This window comes from Convolutriloba macropyga, chromosome 15 (genome assembly GCF_964194025.1).
Source record: "Convolutriloba macropyga chromosome 15, txConMacr16.3, whole genome shotgun sequence".
Taxonomy (NCBI): Eukaryota; Metazoa; Xenacoelomorpha; order Acoela; family Convolutidae; genus Convolutriloba; species Convolutriloba macropyga.
This window is the reverse complement of record NC_134482.1, coordinates 15,865,615-15,888,727: the sequence shown is the minus strand read 5'-3', so window position 1 is coordinate 15,888,727 and position 23,113 is coordinate 15,865,615. Positions and strand designations below refer to the sequence as shown.

At 36.2% G+C, this 23,113-nt stretch overlaps 1 protein-coding gene across 4 annotated transcripts in view; it reads left to right on the top strand.

The window, feature by feature from the left end:
• LOC142353976 (uncharacterized) overlaps positions 1-22,884 on the top strand; it is a 67,881-nt gene extending 44,997 nt beyond the window's left edge. For all 4 annotated transcript variants that reach the window (XM_075406220.1, XM_075406219.1, XM_075406217.1 and 1 more), the window contains exons 6-10: positions 3,701-3,881; positions 12,338-12,497; positions 15,861-16,125; positions 18,364-18,566; positions 22,624-22,884. In XM_075406220.1, coding sequence (XP_075262335.1) covers positions 3,701-3,881; positions 12,338-12,497; positions 15,861-16,125; positions 18,364-18,566; positions 22,624-22,728 — 914 coding nt within the window. In that variant the 3' untranslated portion in view covers positions 22,729-22,884. The remainder of the gene's footprint in view (positions 1-3,700; positions 3,882-12,337; positions 12,498-15,860; positions 16,126-18,363; positions 18,567-22,623) is intronic.
• Positions 22,885-23,113: the final 229 nt, after the last annotated feature.

The following is a 23,113-nucleotide window of genomic DNA, read 5'->3' as shown; positions in this document are numbered from 1 at the left end:
TTATTGGTTCATTTTGAAATCTTATCACGTCATCCTAATATTGATGGCTACATCTTCCTTTAGTGAAGACGTCCAAAGAATCATAGATAAAACTTTCTGAGAAAAAATATGGTTTAAATGGCTTCAACACTTTCTTCTCCCATTTTTCTAAAGAAATTTTGGTTTTTGCCTGTATTTGTTGTTTTTTTCTTCACAGTCATAAGACATATTTTGATGTCTTATTGATTACCTAGGCATCATTAACATCCTTGTATTCACATCGTGGCATAGCTGAGCGTATTCATTGAATTCCTATGAAAGCTTTTGCGTTTAATGGCTGTTAAGACTTTAAAAATATTTTTTTATTTTTTGTGAACATAAATCAATCTTAAGCTTATTTTCGTGGATTGTAAGTCAGTCTCGGTAATGACAGAACCGGTTTGGTTCCTTTTGAAATCTTATTACATTATCCTAATATTGATAGCTCCCATTGGCTTAGTGAAGACGTTCAATGGATCGTTGAAAAAGTTTTCAGAGAAAAAAGCTTATGGTTTGAATAGCTTCGACACTTTCTTCTCTCAATTTTCTACCGAACTTCTGAATTTTGCCTGTTTTTGTTGTTGTTTTCATAGTCAATGACTTGTTGTAATGTCTTATTGATAAATTTTGAAAGACAAACATTCTAGTCGTCACATCATCTAGGCATAATTTAGCGTATTAAATGCCTTCCGTTGAAAGCTGTAGAGATTTTTCACTTTGATACTATTTGTTTTCTCAAAAATTTCGTGGTTTTGATGAATTTTTCTTTGCCATACGACTTATTATGATGAGTTATTGATGTCACATGAATGAAACCTATGATTGCTATTTCATCGAGGCAGAATTTAGTGTGTTTAATTAACTTAAAATGTAGCATTTTTTTTAAATTCAAACATCTATTTTTGTTATCTCTTCATTTGGTTGACAATTCAGTCAAAAATGTAGATGAGCTCGGGTCGGAACATCATGTGCGAACGCACATTAACGAGCCGCCTTGTCAGACCCGATTTTCACTCTCCTCTTTCTTTTCACTCAGACTTCCCCAGACTTTCACCCAGACTTAATGTAATTGGTACATATAATATCAAAAGGGATCTCTAGGACTTGGGTGTAGAGATCAGTGCCTAAATTAGGGGTTCACAGTGTTGGAGGAAAGTTTTTTGGGGTGACAATTTTCATGTTTGAAGGTAAAAAATTGGATGTTTTATTATGACAGGCTATATGTGCCATGCTGATCGAATTCGAAGTAATTAAATGGATTTTTAGATGATCATGAGTAATATCTGGTTCCATAAGCATTTGATTATCGAACGATTTGGATTAAAATTAAGTAAACCGGTTTATTAAACGATATATCCCCTCTTCGGGGACTCTTTTGCGGAATATTTTGGATTAAAGGTCGTCAAAGAGATCAAGCGGCTCTGAGTTCAAGCAAACATAAAATGAGAATTGTATGATTGCATGAGACTTAAAGGTTTGCAGATTTGTCAAAGCTATTTAGACTCCCAGTGAAACGAAACTTGATACACCTTGCCATGACATGCAAGATCTTGTTAACTCGTGCAAAACTTGAAACATCTTGCCAAGATCTTGATAGACAAACATTTCTTGGAACACCTTGATAAGATCTTGACAAGATCTTATCAAGACATGTCAAGAACTTTTCTTGGCGTAATTTCATAAGATCTTGATAATTCTTGACACATTGAAAATTTTGTTTCTAAGCAACCCGAATGAGGAGGTGGAAAAATGAACTGGGAATCCAGATAAAAATCAGTTTTTCTGCCTAAATTTGTTTTTAGGGTAATTTGGATCATTCAGAAAAAAATTTGTTCCGTTGTGCGTTGAATAAGGATCCCACGTCACGTGAAGAGCACTTATAAAACATTCAATACCCTCATTTGCTTGTTTTGAAGTTTGGCAAGCAAAAAATTGATGAAAAATGTTGAAATCTGCAGTCAGTTTGATTCTAATTTCTGTCCAAATTTCATCATAATCTAGAAATAGTCTGAATGTTGCCGCTGGTGATAAGTTTTGTGTTATCCACTTAAAGATAATACTGAAATTGCTTGGCTTAAAACTAGTTTTCGCAGAAAGAATGTTTGAAGCGTAACATAGAAAACTCACCACAGAACATTGACTTCCCTCTGTTTTTTCACATTAAGCTTTAAAAAGACCATTTTGCTGTCGCCGAAAGCTGTCCTCTCACAAAACAATGGCTGAGATTCAATTGCTAAAGTTTAAGTAGCTTGAGTTAAGCTGTTAGATTAACTGAAAATCCATCAGTCATTTGCCCAACAACTCCACTCCAACATACCGAGCCAGCACCCACTTAAAAGTTTAACTATACTGGAAAAAGTAGGCTCAATTGTTGGTTGATAAACTAACGGGAGCTGAATTTTCCGACAGTTCTTGATAATTCTTGATAATTCTTGATAAATCTTGATAAATCGTGCTTAATCATATGAATTCGTGCTAAATCTTGTTTGAAGTTGCTTTTTAATTTTTACAACTTGGTATATCTTGCCATGTCATGGTTAGTCTTTCTTGGAAATCTTGGCAAGATCTTGTTTCTTGATAGCCATGCAAAGATCATACAAGCTCGTACCTATCTTGATGTTTTCTTGACATGTAACATGGCAAGATCTTGGCAAGATTTTCCATGTTTTATCATGGTTCTTGTCATGGTTATCAAGTTTCGTTTCACTGGGCTGGAACATTTCAAGTGAGCAGAGCATATATCAACTTCAAATCGCTGAACGCTTCGGATGACATTTTTACTCACATACTTCTCTAATATCTCGAACACAATTTCCCAAAAACAGCTTTTCAGAAATTTATAGAATTTTCAGAAATAGATAATTTTATGAAGAGCCTAGAGTGCACTAGTTTGTTATAATAACTCATTCTGACACCATCACCCCTCTCCTATCCCGACATCAGCCCCCGACCCGCAATCTCGTTCCCCCGACGGCAGAATGTAACCCGCAGCGCATGGATTCACTATTTCGTGTATTCCCACAAAGATTCCCTCATTATAACGACGCTTTCCACATTCTGACTTGTGAATTTAATTCCGATAACTCGGGATTAAAGGAGGTCGCTATTTGAAAATGCATCTGCAAAAAATGTCTCCGAAATTTTCGTTTGTCATTATTTCTACGTTGTATAGTCGTTAATAACGACATTTACTATTTACATTGTGAATATACATATATTACGGGTAACACTCGAGAAATCTCTGGTCAGATATATCGCAGTCGGCGCTCTGCTCTGGTCTTCCGAAGAACTGTCGGCGGCACAGTCTGGCCTTCAACAGGGCTGGTGGCCGTAAAAACCGACTAGACGTTAGGGCAGTCGGCTAGCGCCGTGGATAGTCGGGAATTCAGATTTTGAACTGATTATTTAATGATTCAGTATTGCTTGTTATTGGTATAGTTTTCACAAGCGCTGAAATACTAGGACACCTAAGTCCGGTTCAAGATATAAAACAAAGATATTTTCTTTACAACGAATTTTACGCAGAGCGCATTCACCACCAATCTTGCATATTTTTGCGTTTTAAAAGCCGACACCCCGGTCTGGGCAAGCAATTTATTATCAAATGCATACTTTACACAAAATGAAAATGAAAAAGGGTAAGATCAGTCAAACCCGGATAAAAGCGATGATTTTTGCGAAGAGTACTCGGTTCTGATGATACGACCTCTGCTAGCTGACTCCCCAAAGAGACTTTACCTTCTGCCTCCTCTTCACTACGTCCACAGAACAATGGCGTCACAAAACTCAGCTCCATGGGTCTTCGAGGGCACACTCAAAGTATCCCAAGACGAATCATGGGGCAGATACAGATTGAAAAGGGGGTAATCATCGAGCATTTTGTTTTTTTTTTTTGGGGGGGGGGGGTTTCTCTTCATAGCGCTCCCACCCATTACGAAGGCGTAGTTGTCATATATATGCGTATACCACCTCTCGAAAGAGATTTTTTTTAATAGAGGGTATAATTGCGTGGGGGGGGGGTATAATGAGAATGACTCAAACATTTAATATTTGATTGCGATGAATTATTTTTTCACCGCGTTCTCTCAAGCGGTGAAATATTTTTTTAACCGCTAGATGCGGTGAAAAAAAATTCACCGCCACCGTGAAAAAAAATAATTCACCGCAATTCACGGCATTCACCGCGATTCACGGCATTCACCGCAAAAAAATGTAAGAAATACGCGGTGAAATTTACTTTTTTTTCACCGCATTTCGCCGCATTTCTTGCGAAAATTCACCGCCAAACCTCGACCCGGGATATTAATATTGGCATTATATTCAGATAGGAAAAATCCAGAAACATTTTCTGCACCGTTAGGTGAACAACTTTTAAGGCAGATACTGAGGAAAGCCATTGAAAACTTTGCTATATTACATTAGCTGTAGGAAAACGTTTTAAATTTGTGTTTGAACCGTTCATGGGTAGGAAAAAATCCGCAAGTTTTGACAAATATAGGTTGCTTTAGCTTAGTTTTGAAATTCACGAATCAGGCCAAATTTAGTGCTTTTATAGTTGTGATGTGATACGAAACCAGCCAATATTTTTAGGCTGAGTGGTCACATGGAGGGTAGAAAAATGTTGAAATAGGGTAGCAGCTCCCTTATTTGTGCATATTCATTAAATACTTTTTGTTTTTGGGCATATTGAGTTTTTCACTGCTTACCCTCTCCTGTGTGCTTCTTCTTGTGCTATCTCCCATGTCGCGCTCCCTCGTCTTGTCTATTTCTCACTCTCTCGCTCTCTCGCCCTTTATTTCGCTCTCTATCTGGATCGTCCTATGACTCTCGTTTTTTGTCTCACTTTCCCTAGCTCTATCTCGCCATCTCTAGCACTTCTCTAACGTTATTTAGCAGAGCGGCCTTTAAGAATTAGATCTTATTTACTTTTGTTAAACTGAATTTCCTCAGAGAATTCTCTTATTCCGATGAAAATTAAAGACTGAATAATGGAAACATGTGCAATAAAAGACTTTTCTTATGTTTCTTGTTATCACGACTGCCCATATTCGGCAAATCTAGAATACCAGTCATAAAATAACTATACTTGCTAATAAAAAGTTTGAATATCGGAATCGAGATCATTTGGAATAGGCCCATGAAATAAAAAAAAATTGCCACCTCTTAACGGAGCTAACATCCTTGATGAAGAGAAAATAATAACTTTTTGTACATGGTTTTGTTTTCATTATTTCAGATAATGAAGATAATTGAGAAAAAAAATTGACGACCGTTCATCACCAACAAAAGTCTTGAACTATTTCTTCAAGATGTAAATTCAAGAAATATAACCAGATGGCTAAACATTTACAAGTTTTCCAATGATTTGATTACATTTATATAAGTAAATCTTCAAATATAAAAGCACCTGCAAGAACAAAATATTTTTTTTTCAATTTGAACGAAAACATTGAGTTTAAATTTTGAGTTTAGTAATTGTTGAACGCCTTTAGAGCGTTGAAAATTCCTGATAAAGATCTCTGTCGTCTTCTGAATTTCTGCCTGGCGTAATAGTGTGTGGACTTTGTCGCCCAGAAGATCAATCAAATACAAAACCCAAAAGTTTTTGAATTGGCGAAGCAAGCGTTACTTTGTTACTCCGCTATGTTCCCCTCTTCCACTCTTATTTGCTTTTGCTAATTAGGTTGCTTTGAAATAAGTTAATTCACAGTAGGGCTCGTAATATAAATTCTAGGTATATAGATAACAAATATAAGAAAATTACTTGCACATCAATGGAGAGGACAAACTTAAGACAATTTATAAGTCCCAAATGAACTAAATCAAAAACGCACAAAGTAACCCAACTGGTCTTGCAATTACAAGCTTCCAAAGTTCTATGTGTCACTTCAATTTATACTCAACCAAAGGCTTGTATCTTAAGCAAACAAACCTCAATCTCTTAAGTAAACATTGCAAATTACGCTTGAAGTCTGTCACATTCTGTAGGAGGGCTTTGTTTGCTATGCAAACAAACCAATATCATATCAAATTATGCTCTGTCCTTCAACTGCTACTAACGATTGTTCAACTTTCTCCTTTTGTTAAGTAAACGACCTTTTGACTCTTATGTCAACAAGTCTACTTCCCTTCATCTCATATTTGCACTTGAAATTTCAATCAGTGTTTGCTTAGTAAACATTGAACGTTGCTCTGAAAAGTTCTTATTCTTCTATTTCAGCTCCAATTTAACTAGCTGCAATCAATTCCTGTCAATAATCATGCTGTTAATAAAAATATTAGCTCAACCCCAAAGCAAAGAGCAATTGTTATTTCCAATTTCGAAACCATTCCATGCTATTACCTGTGTGAAATAAAGTCAAAAACCGAAATTTCAAAAAAAAACCTTAAAATTTGACCAAATGTCACCCGTCCAAAAACAGGGGTCAAGTTGATAAAACTAATTATTGTCATGGAAAGTTCTTTCATAATTGCAACTACCAACAAACTTTCATGGCCCATCTCCCACTAGAATACGAGCAATGACTGCGCACATTTTTCATCAACCTCCTGGAAGATCCCAAATTTCCAAACCTATTATTTCAAGAAGTAGTGGTCAAAACGTCTGCTAGTAAACATAGTGTGCCACCAACTGCCTGCCAAGTTTCGTGCTCTACGGATTAGCCGTTGCGAGTTGTTTGCAATTTAAAATTTTATAAGGAGTTTGAGATGCCGAAATCCGAAAAATCCGAGTTCGTGAAAGTTGACCGGGGCGGGTATTTTCTTGTAACTAACTGTCTTGGGTTATCAAACTATCACCATTTCAAAGTCTTTCGGCCGCTCACAAAGGAAGGCAAATTATCCCGAAGCACCGACTTCCGGTCGCACCCGGAAGCTAAAAATAGCACCAATAGAAAGCCCTTGAGAAGTTACACTGAAACTCCAAAAAACGTAAGGCTGCTACCAATACTCCACGAGCAATTCAAATTTTACGTCCCGCAGCACCGGCGTGATAGTTCCGTGGGGGTTGATCTAGGGTCAACTCTGACCCCTAAATTGGTTTCTTCATACCCAAATTAGTTTCCCCCAATTTTCAGGTCAATCCGACTTCAACCTTTAGAGAAATTACTCTTTCAATTTAAAAGCTAACCATCTTCCAGCAAAATCAACTTATTGAACGCAGAATACCCGAAACGTTATCCTAACCTTTTTCCCAGATCATCTCATACATTACTCTAGACTTAATACCCATTGCAACCCTTAATTAGCCTTATATCATATTCAAACAGTCATTTTTCCATCAAAAATGTCAAAAACCTTCAAATCACCCTACTTCCGATGTTAATAGCTTGAGTTTGGTTGGGCTGGTCGGATTGGCCCAAAAGATATACAAGCCTGAAGGAACCATTGGGTGTAACTGACATTAAAATTCGCTAAACGTCCGCTGAATATAACCACCATGTGGTGGAAAGATCTGCTTAATAGTAATTCGAAAACGGATAAATTGCCTTGTGTTTACTTTAAATCAACAAAACTCGACTTAATTAACGCAGGTAGAAAAGGTGTAACCGGCCGCGCATCCCTATTATATATGGACAATCATTAGGTTAACATCCCCTTAAATCTTTGGAGTCCCATGACGAATGTAACTTAAAGAGTTGAGGGGTCCCAGGTTTGGTGTGCCCTTTAATTTGCAAATTCAAAATGGAACTTTTTTTTACTTCAAATTGGAAATCAAATTCTGTTCAAAGTATCTAGTTCACTTCAAATGTTCGCTCTCTAGTTTACATCTAAATTTAATTCACTCATTTTGACTTTGGCCTGATGCACAAATACAACTTTGTTAATTAATCGAATTATATCGACAGCTCAATATGCTTTTTGTTCATCAATTTGTTTGTATAAGATATATCACTCAACTCCCCTCTCTGGTGCCTTCGAAACAATAACCTTTTAAGAAGGAACGCTTATTTTAAACACCTAATTAACTTTTCTAAGTTGACCTAAATTATCTAACTTACCCGCAGTATCTGCTTATGACAACTTCCTGTGTTCTAAACTTCTGCCTCCTAGATTATTATTTTCCCGAATAATTGCAAGCCGTTCTCCCATAACCCAATTAAATTACGCCTCCGTACTTTAGTAATAGTCGACCTAGTGAAGTGAACCACTTAGATTTAGCTCCGGGTTAATATAAACTAACTGCACCAAAATTTGAATAGCGGTTGATTAAATGAGATTTGAAAACACTTTCGCATTTTCACATTTTAACGTATTCTACCTAATTCATCAACATTGATTTTTGATTAAACTCTTTTGCCTCTGACATACATCCTCCCCGGGAACTCCAAAATCCATAATGTAAAAACAAATCTAAACATCGATCTATCAAATCTACGCACTTCCCGAAATCATCATTTTTTTAAAAAAAAAATGTCTTCTACGCCTATAGTGCTTGATCAACTTGTCTTGATAAAATAGATAGAATAATTTAAAGTGTGAAAATATGAAATTGTTTTGGTAGATCTATGTTCAGATTTGTTTTTACTTTAAGGATTTTGAAGTTCCCGGGGAGGATGTATGTCAGAGGCAAAAGAGTTTGATTAAAAATCATTGATGATGAATTAGATAGAATACGATAAAATGTGAAAATGCGAAAGTGTTTTCAAATCTTATTTAATCAACAGCTATTGAAATTTGGTGCAGTTAGTTTACATTAACCCGGGAACCCAGGAGCGCTGCCCTCCCAGGAGTGCCACTGTCCTCTTCTGAATTTCTACTAGTTTTAACAGTGATGGGAATCTGTCACCCAGAAGATTGATCAAATAAACAATGGTTTTGAATTGATGCAGCAAGTGTTACTTTGTTATTCTGCTCTTTCCCCTCTTCCACTCTTGTATGCTGGTGCAAACTAGATTGCCTTGAAATAAATTAATTCACAAGGGGTCTCGTAATATCAATTTTAGTTATATGGATAACAAATGTAAGAAAATTACTTGCACATCAATGGAAAGGACAAACTTAAGACGATTTATATTAGTAATTAAACTAATAATAAAAACAATATCAACGGTTCACTTCTCAAATCAGAATGCTCACAGTATCTCAACTGGTCATGCAAATACAAGCTTCCCAAGTTTAGTCCCATTGAACCAACTACTTTCTCGCGCTTGTGCAAAAATCTCTCCTGTGTCCAAACTTCTGATTTCTTCCGAAATTTTCAAAAGTCAGCCAAATTTTCTCTGTGTTACTTCAATATATGCTCAATCAATAAGCTCTTATCTTATGCAAACAAACCTTAATCTCATAAGTAAACATTGCAACTTACACTTGAATTCTGTCACATTCTGTGGGAGGGTTTTGTTCGCTATCCAAACAAATCAAAATCATATCAAATTATGCTCTGCCATTCAACTGCTACTGACCATTGTTCAACTTTCTCCTTATCTTAAGTAAACGACATTGGAATCTTATGTAAACAAATTCACTTCCCTTCATCTCATATATGCACTTGACATTTCAATCAGTGTTTGCTTAGTAAACAATTAACGTTGCTCTGAAAAGTTCTTATTATTCTAATTCCGCTATCAAATTAACTCGCTGTAATCAATCCCTGTGAAAAACCAGGTGTTGAATAAATAAATTAGCTCAACCCCAAAGCCAAGAGCAATCGTTATTTCCAATTTTTAAACCATTTCAATCAATTCCCTCTGTAAAATACAGTCAAAAACCAAAATTGCATTTAAATAATTTGACCTCTAGTAGTCATCCAAAGGTCAGCCGTCCAAAATGAGGAATTAAACTGATAAAAATAAATATTGTCGTGGAAAGTTCTCTCACAGTTGCACCTAACCACAAAATTTCTTGTCGATCTTCTACTAGAACACGAGCAATCACCTCGCACATTTTTAATCGACCTCTCAGATGACCCTCAAATTTCCAACTTATTAACTCTCGAAGTAGTGGTCAAAACGTCTTCTAGTAAACATAGGGTGCCACCAACCTGCCTGCTAAGTTTCGTGATCTACGGATGAGCCGTTGCGATTCGTTTGCAATTTGAAATTTTGTAGGGAGTCGTGGGTGTCGAAACCCGAGAAATCCGTGTTCGTCAAAATTGACCGGGATGGCTATTTCTTGTCACTAACTGTATTGTTTATCAAATTATTACCACTTCAAAGTCATTTGGCCGCTAAAAAAGGCCCATTTTCAGTTTTCGGCACTCGGGTTATCCCTAAGTACCGACTTCCGGTTGCACCCGGATGTTAAAAATAGCACCAATAGGAAGCCCTTGAAGAGTTACAATAACCCTCCAAAAATCATAAGGCTGCAACCAATACTCCACGGGCAATTCAGGTTTTAAGTCCAGCAGAACCGGAGTGCGGTAGTTCTGTGGGGGTTGACCTGGGTTCAAATTTGACCTCAAAATCGGATTCCTCGTACCCAAATTAGTCTCCCCACAATTTTCATGTCAATCCGACTTCAACTTTTAGAGAAATTATTATTTTTATTTAAATGCTAACTATCTTCCGGCAAAACAACCTATTTACCCCAGAATACCCAAAACGTTATCCTGACCTTTTTCATGATCATCTCATACATTACTTCAAACTTAATACCCATTGCAACCCTTAATTAGCCTTATATCATACTCAAACAGTCACTTTTGCATCCAAAAAATCGAAAACCTTCACATCATCCTACCTCCGGTGTTAATAGCTCTGGGTTGGGTGGTCCGATTGGCCCAAAAGGTATACCAGCCTGAAAGGACCATTGGTTGTACCTGACATTAAAATTCGGTAAACGTCCGCTGAATATAAACTCCATTGGGGGGGAAGATCTGCTAGGTGGTAATTTGAAAAACTGATAAATTGCCTTTTCGTTTACTGTAATTAAACTATACTCTACTTAACTAACTCCGATCGGAAAAGTGTAACCGGCCGCGCATCCCTATTTTTATGGAAAATCATTTTATAATCAAATAATTTTAAATCACTTATTTCGACTTTGGCTTGATGCACAAATACAACTTTGCTAATTAATCAAAATATATCTACAGCTCAATATGCTTTTTTCATCAATTTGTTTGTTTAAGTTATATAACTCAACTCCCCTCTCTGGTGCCTTCGAAACAATAACCTTTTAAGAAAGAACGCTTATTTCAATCACCTAATTAACTTGTCTAAGTTGACCTAAATTATCTAACTTACTCGCTGTATCTGCTTATGACAATTTCCTGTGTCTACAATCTCAATATTTAGTGAATAGTTTTGTGAAAGAATTGTACTAGTATGAGGTAATATAGAATTTCTTTTTAGAGATAAATCCTATGTGTCACATGCTGAAATAAATGGTCCTCGTACAGCGGCGAAAAATCTATATACAATTATTAGTTAATGATAAATTAATAAAAAATATTAGTAAGTATTATACTAGTCGATATAAAAAAATTTAGCAAAAGGGGCTCTGACACTAAATCAAATTTAGTTTCTATCCTTTCTAAATATTTAATGCAAACTGATTTTTAAACTTGAAAACTGATCATTTTTGTTAAAACATTATAAACAATTTATCAGAAAAGAAGTGATAAGTTAAAACAAAAGTTGAGAAAATATGCCCGAATAAAACAACATGAAAAACGATAAAACTGGTGCAAAACACCTGTTATGTTTTTTAGACCGCATCCTTTGTAATTGGCGCCTTTACATTGCTGTAGATTTTGGCTAAAAACTCTGACTACATTGTCAGTTATAGCGACTTGGAGAATCATAGGTTTTTTCCCACAATTAACAAGATACTCTCACCTGAAATACCCGCATTTTGAGCTGAATAGACCCCCGGGGTGCTAACATACAGTTTGGTATGCCCCCGGCATCGTTTTATATCACCCCGGGAAAGTGGCCAAAAATTAATGCAAAAATCGTGGCACGTTGCAAAAATTTCACTCGAATTTTTTTTTTTGAAAACTTGATTTTGACCTGAGAATCAACTTGCAAGTGTTACCCAAGTTTTGGCCAAGAATTGTCAGACTTGCAAGACTTGTTTTAAGACTTGCCCGGTACTGAAAAACGAAATAAGACTTGGATTTAGTTTTACCTAGTACTGATATAATATAGACTGGGAGTTCGGTACGGGAACACTCACTGGAAAATTTTCAGTATTTGCGGGGTCGCTGGTTTATTGACAAACGCGAAGGGGGTTCAGATGAATTGGAGTAAATAAACCAAAATTTTTGGAACGATATCAGAAAAATCAGAAAATGTATACACGTTTTGGGGAATCAAATGGTCTATTTTTTACGCCTAATGGCTTGTAATGCGGAATTGGATGATCTTGGTTTTAGATATTTCTGGTACAAAAAGAGACTTTTACTGTTGGAAGAGAATGCAGTTGTGATTATGAAGTGCCCCCCACAGGAGATGAGGATGGTTATCCTGTTTTCCTCGAAGTCTCAGGACCACCCGGACCCTACACAGCCAATTATACAAAGTTTAATCGAGGACGTTAGTACAATTGTAGACATTAGTGTACATATTTTCTCCAGTTGCAGCCCATGGCAGCCCACTCTTACATGGCAATTTCAGTCAGGGGGGTAATTCCTCAAAAGTCCTCCCATTGCAGCCCAACTCTTACATCATTTTACCCCCTCTGAACAAATTGCCCCCACACTCTTACATCAATTTACCCCCATAGACAAATTAACCCCCACTCTTACATCAAAATGGGAGGATTTTAGGGAGGACATTCGACCCGGGTTCTTCTATAACTCGTTTTCTTCAAAGTGGCAGTTCGAAAATTCGGATATATTCTGTTCCCGCCCGCACCGGTGTTTTTACGCCCTGGAGTGCAAACGTTATATGCCCACTAAGCTGGGCGTTGCGAGGGGTGGGGGGGGTATGTCCCCTAAAGGTGTAACGGAATCGAACGTTTCAGAGGTCAAAATTCAGACTTAAAGCACAAAAAAGTCACCATTTTGATTGTTCATTTGCTTACGTCGCGGTTCTCGCGCTTTTGATACCTCAAACATACTGGACTTCCGGAACGAATTTTGGGTCCTGATTAGTACATTTCCAGTGAAATACACGTCTTGAATTGACAAATCAGGACTGATCACGTCTATGACTTGTGAAGATATGTCAAGACTTGTCAAGTCTAAATCAAGTCTTGGTCAGGACTTGGCAAGTCGTGAGTCAGGTCTTGACCAAGACTTGACAAGTCTTGATTATTGCACAGTTGAGCAATGTAGAGTATTAAGAAGAATTTATTTATAATTAATGTGCTTCAAAATTAGCAAAAATTGGTGACAATATTTTACAAGAAATTTGCTAATCTGACCCAGCTATTTCTGTATTGAGCATATATCAACTTCAAATGTCCCATATATTCACCCGGACACCAATTTTTTTGGGCAGAAAAAAATTGGCCATGACTGGTATCTTTGGGCGATATCAGAGTTTTTCCATTCTCTATCAAATGAGCATTGTGGAAGTGCACCTGTTGTCTTCGTTTTTCATTTTGGCGAGTTTTTTTAGGAAGGTAACTGTAAGTGGCCGATTTCTTCTTTCGTTTCCAACCGAAAGCAAACCAACGCTAAAAACTGTTCTCAATACTTGACTCAAGACTTTCCAAGACTGACGACTTGATTTAATACGCGCCAAGTCTAAAAAGTTACATGGTTAGAGCTCTGATACAGTACTAATCCAAGACTTGCAATTTCACTGATTCAGTAGTGATTAAGACTTGACATTCAGTCCGGGCTACTAAAGTACTCAAACTTGTCATCTTTAGAACTTCTGTTTGAGAACTTCTGAAGACCTTGTTTACAAATTTTTAAGAATTTAGACGATAGAATACAAGAGACATTTTCTGCCTGTTCTTCCTTTGCTCAAGCTTTGTAAATCTTTGGCTCCCACTGGAGTTCCTTTTTGAATATTATAAGTTGGACTAACAAAATTGCAATTTTCCCCTGTTCGAGTTCAGTTGATTTTGTAGTTTTGGTAGAATGATAAAAAATGATTGTTCTCTATTAATAAACTTTGTTAAGGTAATCAAAATTTGTGTTCTTTTCTTATTTGAGGCTCATTTTGAAAGATTAAATTTTGAATAGAAAAAAGCTAATTTTGATAATTGTCTCTTTTGTAACCAAAAAAAATCGAGAAAAATAACCACAACGTGAAAAATTTCTTGCGTCATTTTGCTGGTTTTTTTCTTCTAGTTTTGAATACTTATATTTATAAGTGCTTCCCTAGCAAACAAAAAAGCGTGCATAATATTAGCAGGAGTAAATTTTTCTTGCAATTTGCATAAAAAATCATGTGCACCATATGAGCAACCATCGCATGAAAAAATAATTGTGTCAAGTCACGCGAAAGAGTTTTAGAGTGTACGTTAACATTGTAAAAAGCAAGTTTGAAAATATTCTCACGGTTATTTTTTTCATAAATCAGAGAACCAAAAGCATGGGTTACTTAAAACATTTTAGGTCTTACATATAAATAGTGAAGCCGAACCGATAGTGAAAACTACTCAGTTGGAAGTCAGTACACCTGAAACACAACCAAAAAATATTCTGTAAATCATATTCTCTCCGGAAATCCTTACTTGATTTTCACGGCAATTTCATTTAATCTCTTACTTGGTACATATTGTTTCTTTGTTTGTCAAAAAAGCGTTCTATGATCAAAATAATTTATGTTTTCTTAGTGCTTTAGACTTTAATGTTTGTGGAATTGATGCCTGTCAAAAATTTCAAATGCAAAAATTACGTACAGAAATGAGACTAAGCTTTTTTAAATACATTTTTCAAATTTTAATTGAAAAACTCTTCTGTTCATCAACGACGCTTTCTTTGCATTTTTTTTGCCTTTTTCACAATATAATCTATTATATTGTGAAACCTGTTTTGCAACCTATTATTCGATTAAAATTTTGCACTCAACTAGAATCAATTGTGATCAGTAATATCTAATTCTCGATTGGATTCCCTCACATATTCTATGATCACTAAATTGATTAATCGGTCAAGCTATTTAGGACACCGAGGCTAGATAAGGTCTCTACAAAGATTCGTTTTGTCTTTCAAGAGTTTTTTATTACTACTTCTTATTTTCTCAACACAAAAGTTATCAATCAAAATTGACCGAGCAGAAAATACAAAGCCAGAGTAGCTTGAAGATTCTCAAGCCCAAATAAAATTGAAGTTTCGAACAATTAGATCGGCCCTCGAGCCACCAAGTATCCACCCTACAACAAATTCGGTGATAAACAAATATTTGGGCAAGTTTTTTGTGTCTGAATTTTTTTGCATTTGTTGCATCACTTGCTCAAGTTTAAAAACGTAATTAGGCACCAAATTTGTCCGAATAATATTTCCAAAGAACTGAGAGAAGAAAAAAATATTCAACTACTATATATTTGACGTCTGTAGGCTCTTTTTGAAAAAGAGCAAAAAATTATTTTTCAAAGATTTTTTTTGTGCACTGGTGTAAGCATCCCGAATTTCCTGTGAGATGCCAGATAATCTGTTCCATAAGAGGCGTGGGACCCAGGTCTAGACCTCGACTTATGAACAGACCGTGCTTGACCGAAAAATGGTATGAACTCGAGGCTAAAGGTCGCGAGGAGGTGGCTCCAGGAAAAAATGGGTAAAAAAATAATAATAGATCCTGTAAATCAAGAACTTAGTACAGCTGTACTAAGTTGTTGATTTACAGGATCAATTAATAGTTTGTACACACTTTTGGCTGGAACCACCTGCTCGCGACCTTTAGCCTCGAGTTCATACCACTTTTCGGTCAAGCACGGTCTGTTCATAAGTCGAGGTCCAAACCTGAGCCCCACCCCTCCTTATTGTTAAATTTCTTTAGATGGAGCATTTGGGTCGAAGTCGTCACTACCTCAACGCACAAACCAATCGACTTCTGCAGCAACTACTTGCAACGCCAGAATTGGTCGCCATAGCCGATACCCACTTCTCGAACTTCTACCTGATGATGAAAGTATTCGTTTGTGGCTTCTATAGGAAGTTTCTGGACGCTCTAATTCCACAAGAGGAAAGGAACGACCTTGCTGTACAAGATCAAGCCGAAATTTTGGAACTGTTCTATCTTCTTGTCTCTTTAATTAGAAAAGGTTTGTATAAACTAATGGCAGATAAGCATTAAGAAGTCCTGGCGAGTAGTGATTTTGGTCTCGCCGAAACAGGGAGTATAGTGAAAAAGAAATTTCAAATTGATTTTTTACTGTTTTCTCGATTTTTTGGATCAGATTTTTTTCTAAATGGTTTTCCAAAAAAATTCATAGTTCATTCTTGGCCTAGATTTCTCCTTGAACCAAACTTCCCTTTCTCGCTAGCGGTTTTCTGTTCAGATGTGGCATTTTAACTTTGATTTTCTGTTTTTTTCTTTTCATTTTAAACTGATTTTCCGGGGAAATGGTTTTTCAAATTCGTTTCGTATTTTTTATACAACGAAAATTCTTTGAATTGTACGTCAAGACTTGTCTTGCTATGTTCTTTTCATTCGCTTTAACTTTTTGATAACGTTTTTGGTTTTACATAAGTCACGATTTTCACGTTTGGTTTCTGACTTGCTTCACTCACTGTTTCAACTGAATGGATTTTAACATTTTCAAGCATTGAATTACGGAATATAGTGAATAAGGTCAAAGTCAAAAGAGAAAAAAGAAAAGAAACGGAAAAACCGATAAAGCCCGGCCATTAAGTAACTGAGATTTAGGTTATCAAAGTTCATTAGAGTGTTTGATATCGGTATTCAGATTCTTAGCTTTCAGTTTAGAAGTTGAAATAAGTATAGTTTTAGACTCTAACAGAAACTGCACGCCAAATTAGAACTTTTTTTGGCTCTGTTTCAATCCCGATGTGCATCAGGTGCGTCAACGGCAGTTATTTTCGGGCAATCTGCCGGCTAGGTTAAGCATTAGTTTGACGGATCAATTTGTGCGATAAATTTTTGAATGATCTTCGTGTTGCATTTTATCTTCTGGGTCTAGTGCCTGAGGTCTACTTCGGTCGCATTGGGGTTTTCGGTCGCAAGTTTTTTTGGGGTTGCTTGTATCTTGTTTCGTCTTTTTAGCAGGTCTGATTTCTTTTCTTTGGCACAATGTTTTTACGCTCGCATCCCCGTTTTGGTGCTTAGTAAATTTGCTTTTGATATTTTTGTACCAAGTTGAGCCCTTCTTCGTTTTCGTGTCATGTTAGGTAAAAGATAATTTCAAATGAACTTTCACAGGTTCAGAGCTCGGCTTTTATCAGACTCGGAAGAAAAATTGTACGGAAAGACTGTGATCTACTGAAATAACCTATGAATTGATTCTAGGAAACTGCTGAGCTTCAGCTCTACTGGGACGGTTATCTGCTAGAATCTTAAAAGAATCCTCCGAAAAACGGTTAACTGCTAAGATCTTGTAATAGCCTTTCAAATAATGGTTATTTGATAAAACGTAAAATTGCAAAGGTTATCTATCAAGACACTTAAAAATTTTTAGAATTTTGCCAGATAAGCGTTTCGTCTTTTTTTGGTTAAAATTTTAAAAAATAAACTCTTTTCATTGAAAAACACACAATAGAAAGAAATCTATAATCGCGAAAAACATTGAAGCACAACTTGAAATAACTAAAAAATGCTTGTTAGTTGTTTTTCAACATCGCTAATATTCAAAATTTTTATGCCGCTGAGGCTAAAAACTCCACGGTCACATTTTGCTGTCACTAATAGACATCGCGTGGCTTCTTACAATTTGTATCATTTGTAACCTTCTGGAAAAAAGATAAGCTCCAGGGCCGCACCCTTGCACCAAAAACTAATTAAGAAGCAAAATTCTTCACAGAGAGTTTATAATAGTAAATATTCTTTGCGGTAGACCAGAGAAAAAAATGGGTGGCTTCAAATTAAAAGCTATAGACTTTTTTTAAATTAAAAGCTAAGAGTTTTTTTGCAGTAGTACAAATATGAGTTACAGTTATTTTTCAACCAATCATACAAAGAAATTTCTTTTTGTTACCAAGAGTTCTTTTTAACTAAAATTACAAAATGCTTGGTCACCGTACAGAAATTTTCACAATTATATTTACCGAGAAAACAGATGTGACAACTTGAGAAATCGCAAAAATGAGCTCCAGATTTTTGCTTTCAATCTTGCAAGATTAAAGGTTATCTGTTAAGAGTCTTGTAGGAGCCCTTTCAAGATGATGCATAATGATAAAAGAGTCTTGCAAGCTTAGCAGATAACCGTCCAAATTTGACTAGAGTCGATCCAAATTAATCACGCTGCCTATTAAACAAATAAGTTTTAATTTCTTCCATGGATGTTGAATATGTTATAATGCGGAAATACAACTTCCGCTTTCAGGTTACTACAACGGGCCAGCTCCTCCTCTCAATCAAATACAGTCAAAAATGGCAGAATCAAAGACGAAGGGAGATCCGTTACAACGTATCAAACAGAGAATGAAAACTGAGAACCCAAAAGTTACCCAAATAGGAAGAGCGGATCGCCCCTTTCAGCCAAGAGAGTACACAGCACCGGGTAGGAGTCACCTGGCAAACTCAGAGGTAAAGTTACAAGTTTACTTATAAAAAGGCTGATTTTATTTTTGAGAAGAAGAGCTATAGGTCGTAAATGTATGTATCGTAAATATCTCTAAACTATAAACATTTTATTTACTTTTCAGCCACTCCCAATCGTAGCTTAAAATACGCCGTTATCACTTGTTTTTATAACTTCTGATATCCCTGGACCCAACTGAACATAAACAAGATCAATTTTTTTCTATAAAACAGACAAAATTTCGTGTTTTTTGACCTACACTTTTCTACGGGCGTTTCTGGTGCGGCTTTGGGCTCCTCAAAAACTTGTTGACATCAGATTTTTCTAAACTGTGAATTGAGCACTTGAGTAACTCATAAAAATAGAGGACGAAAAGTAACAAAATAAGTTGGCATCCCTATCAAATAAGAAAATTCTTTTTAAGTCTTCATCATGAGCTTTTTAAAAGATAGTTTTTTCCTTAAACACGAACGAGGCAAGGTCTGGATCATGCATTTTTTCGGTCTTAGTCTGTTCTTAATTTGAACGAGCCAAAGTCTGGGTCACATCACGCTTTGCTCTGGACTGATCTTTTCGTAAGGACTTTTGAACGAGCACATGAACGCACGGAAAGTTTGAAAGAGTCACAGTCTCTATAATAGGTGGTTTTGGTTTGCCTGGTTTTTTTTATATACAAAATTGGTCTCGATGGGTATTTTCATATGTCATTTTTAACGAGGACCTCACACTGGGTAGAAACTGAATGCAAAAAGTAGCAGTTTTTTGCCAATTATCATGCTTTCTCCACCCAGTAGTTTTTTGTAACCTTTTTCTGATTTTTCTTTCTTTTTAGTTGAGTTTTTTTTTAAAATATTGAGATGAATGCCTTGAACTGAAACTCAGTTTAATACTCAGTTGTTTTGTATTTCGCTAGCCTTTGCATCTTTGGTTAATACCGTGCATATGTTAATAAAATAGATGTTTTTTTTCTAATAAAAATGTAACATCGCTATTTAATGGGTTGAAGATCAAAAAAATCATTCATTCTTTTTTCTCTCCACACTTCCTGCTGACTGAAGACATTCCATTAGTTTAGACCAAAAACGAACATATTGGCGAATAAATAATTCCAAAAACAATCTGTTTTTAACGTGTTCTTTTCGCAAATTTTGTTTCCGTGGAACCTGTTAAAATAGTTTAGTTGACATATTTTGAACGGAATTTCTTTAGCAACACTTAGCTATAAGCAGTTTAACTAGGAGTATTCAAGTAATTTTTAGCAGAAGACCTCTAGCTCAATCATTTCCTAACGAAGGACGCAAAATTTAACCCCAATCAATTTGTTAATTCAGACGTTGTCTTTCGGAGAAAATATATCTAGTTGACAATAACAAACATCCGAACATCCCAGTAAAAGATAAGAGCGCCAAAACAGTTGATTTGAAATGAATTCGTCATGTGTCTAAAGGAGAGTGCTCTTCTATCAAAATGAATTTACAAATAGCTGTAGCCTTAGCCAAAAAAATCTAGAGTCCCACTTGAGAATCAATTAAAAAATAAATATCAATTGGATTACCTCAATACCTTGATCTTTTGCGGTTCAACGCCATGGGGGAACAAGAGGCAAGCTGTTTCACCTTTCTTTTTTTAAAAAACTGAATTAGATCGTTTTGTTATAATTAACATCAACTTTTTTAGCATTTTTCAATGAGAAAGCTTAGTGTTTTTTTGTAGAACGTCTGTCGTTTGCAATATATTGCTGTGATTTGAGTTAATGGTTATCTTGCCTTGACGTATTGAAAAAAACATCTGTGTCAAAAGAAATTGGTATACCCTGATAAACACCGTAATCGATTAATTGAATTGAAATAACGCTCCATAATTTTTGTTTTCGATCAAAAAAAAATCCCAAAAGAGAACAATATAAAATCATTGCATCATTTGGAAAACCTTAAAACGCAATTGATTCCAAAAAGATTTCAGTTGAAATGAAGTGAAATATTTGTGTTTGATCAAGGAGAAAGGACATAACTGTCCTCTTATACTCGAGATTGCAAGCAATTGTTTTAACTAAACCTAGAACAGCATCTGCCTCAGAGCTTTTTCTGCTGCACAAAAAAAATGTAGTTTGGTCATGCGTTTTTTTAAACATTCTGTGTCATTTAGGAAGCGCTCCAAGATCAAAATCATTACATTTTTAAAGATTTTTACTCATGAGCCAATTTCAATATCGGCTGAAAATTTTATTTTTCTGTATACATTAAATTGTGGCAAACTGAAAGTGCTCAGTCATTGACAAATAACGCGCTGTAACCTAGAAAGCTGATAATTCTCCTGGCTTAGTTATTATTATCGGGTAGATCCATTGCGTGTAAAATTTTCAAGCTATTGTCATGAAAATGAAATTATCTGCAATTCTCTTTTATCATAGAAATTACTTGTGAAATGTTAACCTTTGTATATCCCAGGCTTTGTTAACGATCGGTTTCCTGTGCCATTGCTATGTGTTGAGCTTTTCTCTTCCTGGGTTTTCATTTTCTTTATCAGCACTGTTAGTCGTCTTCTGAATTAGTTTCCATTGATCCTTTTATATTGGCACTTTTTTTGTATGCTTCAACTTAAAAATTTATGAGCCCTTTAAATTCCCCAAGTGTTTCGTCCCAGCATCCAAAGAGTTTTTTTCCAAAAAGTTAAACAAACATTGCATTTGTGATCTAATTTTCTAGCTCTTCTGTCTGAAGCTGTCTATTTCTTGACAATTATGAGCTTTAGTTCTAGTTGTTCTATGGATGCATGTTTTTTCAAAACTTGTACATTGCTTTGTCAAATGTAAAATTTGGTCGAGTAAAAATACGCGCCTCCTTAGGCATTATCCGCGCCAATATTTTAAGATTATGCTCGCTTATGAGCTTCTGTGGACAACACTGACAGTAGGACCCGTACCTAACTCCATGTACCTAACCCATACCTACCGTTTTGGTACTGGGCCAGTATATATGCAATTCCTCCTCATTACTCAATACTCGACAGATTCATGTCACTTTTCTGAATGGTCAGATTGCCGTTCAGTCTGATTTTACAATGGTCAGATTTGGGCCAAAATATAGTCCCATACGGGGATTGACCGCTCGATCTCCCTCTCCATAGACGTTTGTTCTCCTTTGTGCGCCACAATGTTTGTTGCAAATTTGGTTGCACCATTAATATACGCTTGAATGAAGAGAGTTACGCTTGACGCTTGAAAGAAACAAGTTTTGACTTCCAACAGTTACTGATAAACACGTAAGTGACAAATTGATGTAATAATAGTAATAATTCTTCTGATAAAAGTCCTTCAGTAGCCGTTCGTGAACATTGCTTACGTTACATGCCTATAATTGCTTCAGAATTTTGTAACTAATGTTCAACGTCACATTGTTTCTCAATTTAGGTTTTGAACAAAACGTCGATAATTGTGACCAAAAAACGTCATATCTCAGATGAAACTGTTATATAATGTCATCATGAGTTGCTTAGTAGTTTAATATTGCTCGGTGAAACAATAATGGATTAGAGAGGAACTTGTTTCGGGTCCTCTGGTACCAGACGACCCGAAACAAGTTCCTTTCTAATATATTATGTACCCTTTTGGTTCTGATCAAAGCCATCAGACTCTAGGTGTGTCTGTGATCAGAATGCTGCTTTTTGTTGCCTTTTGGCAGAGCCAACATCTCTCCGTAAAAAAAACAAAAAATCAAAAGAAAGGTTTTCCGCTCGAAATGATCTCTGGTCAGACGCAAATGCGCTCAAAATCTTCTTTGATCAGTCTACTGCGCGCTTGAATCGGCCTCTGATCAGACCAACCCAGACGGAAATGACCTCTGATCATACCATTACCATCCAGAAGTGACCTCTGATCATACCGTCCCCAGACTGAAGTGACCTCTGATCATACTATTCTACGCTCGAACCAAATCCCAGACCCTTTAATTCTGGTCTGGGAACACACGGTGTGCGTTGGACTTGGTCTGATCAGAGGTCACTTCCCGATAGCACCTCAACCTGGGGTTGTATCATCAATGGTGATTTTCTTTTTCATTCAAGGAACAGCAACAACTTACTTCAACATTGAGTCAACCGGAACAGAGTAGACTTGAGAGTGCCCAAACATCATCAAAGACAAACCCAGATGTAACCCATTCAAGTTAGCGCAGGTGATCTGGGCCCAAAACAAAGCTATCCAAAATTTTGTTTCACTTTCTTGTGTAAAAAAATCCACCCAAGCTTATACTGTGGCGACTTTCAAAGCATTTCGATGGCAAATAGTTCTTCAGAAACGATGGCAACTAAAACTGAATATTTAAATTTACAAAAGAAGACTAATTTTTGTTAAACCTAGAAAAAAACGAAAAGTTTATCTCAAAATTTTGGCGGATTTTGGCGGATCCCGCAGGAATCCGCCAAGATCTCTCAATCCAACGCATCCTCAAGAAGAAAATTTCCCCCTTTTATCTTTTTTTGACAAAAGTTGAAGGGGTATGTATTTAGAAGTAAACATGGGCAACTGTAGACTTGTCATGTATCATTCTTGACC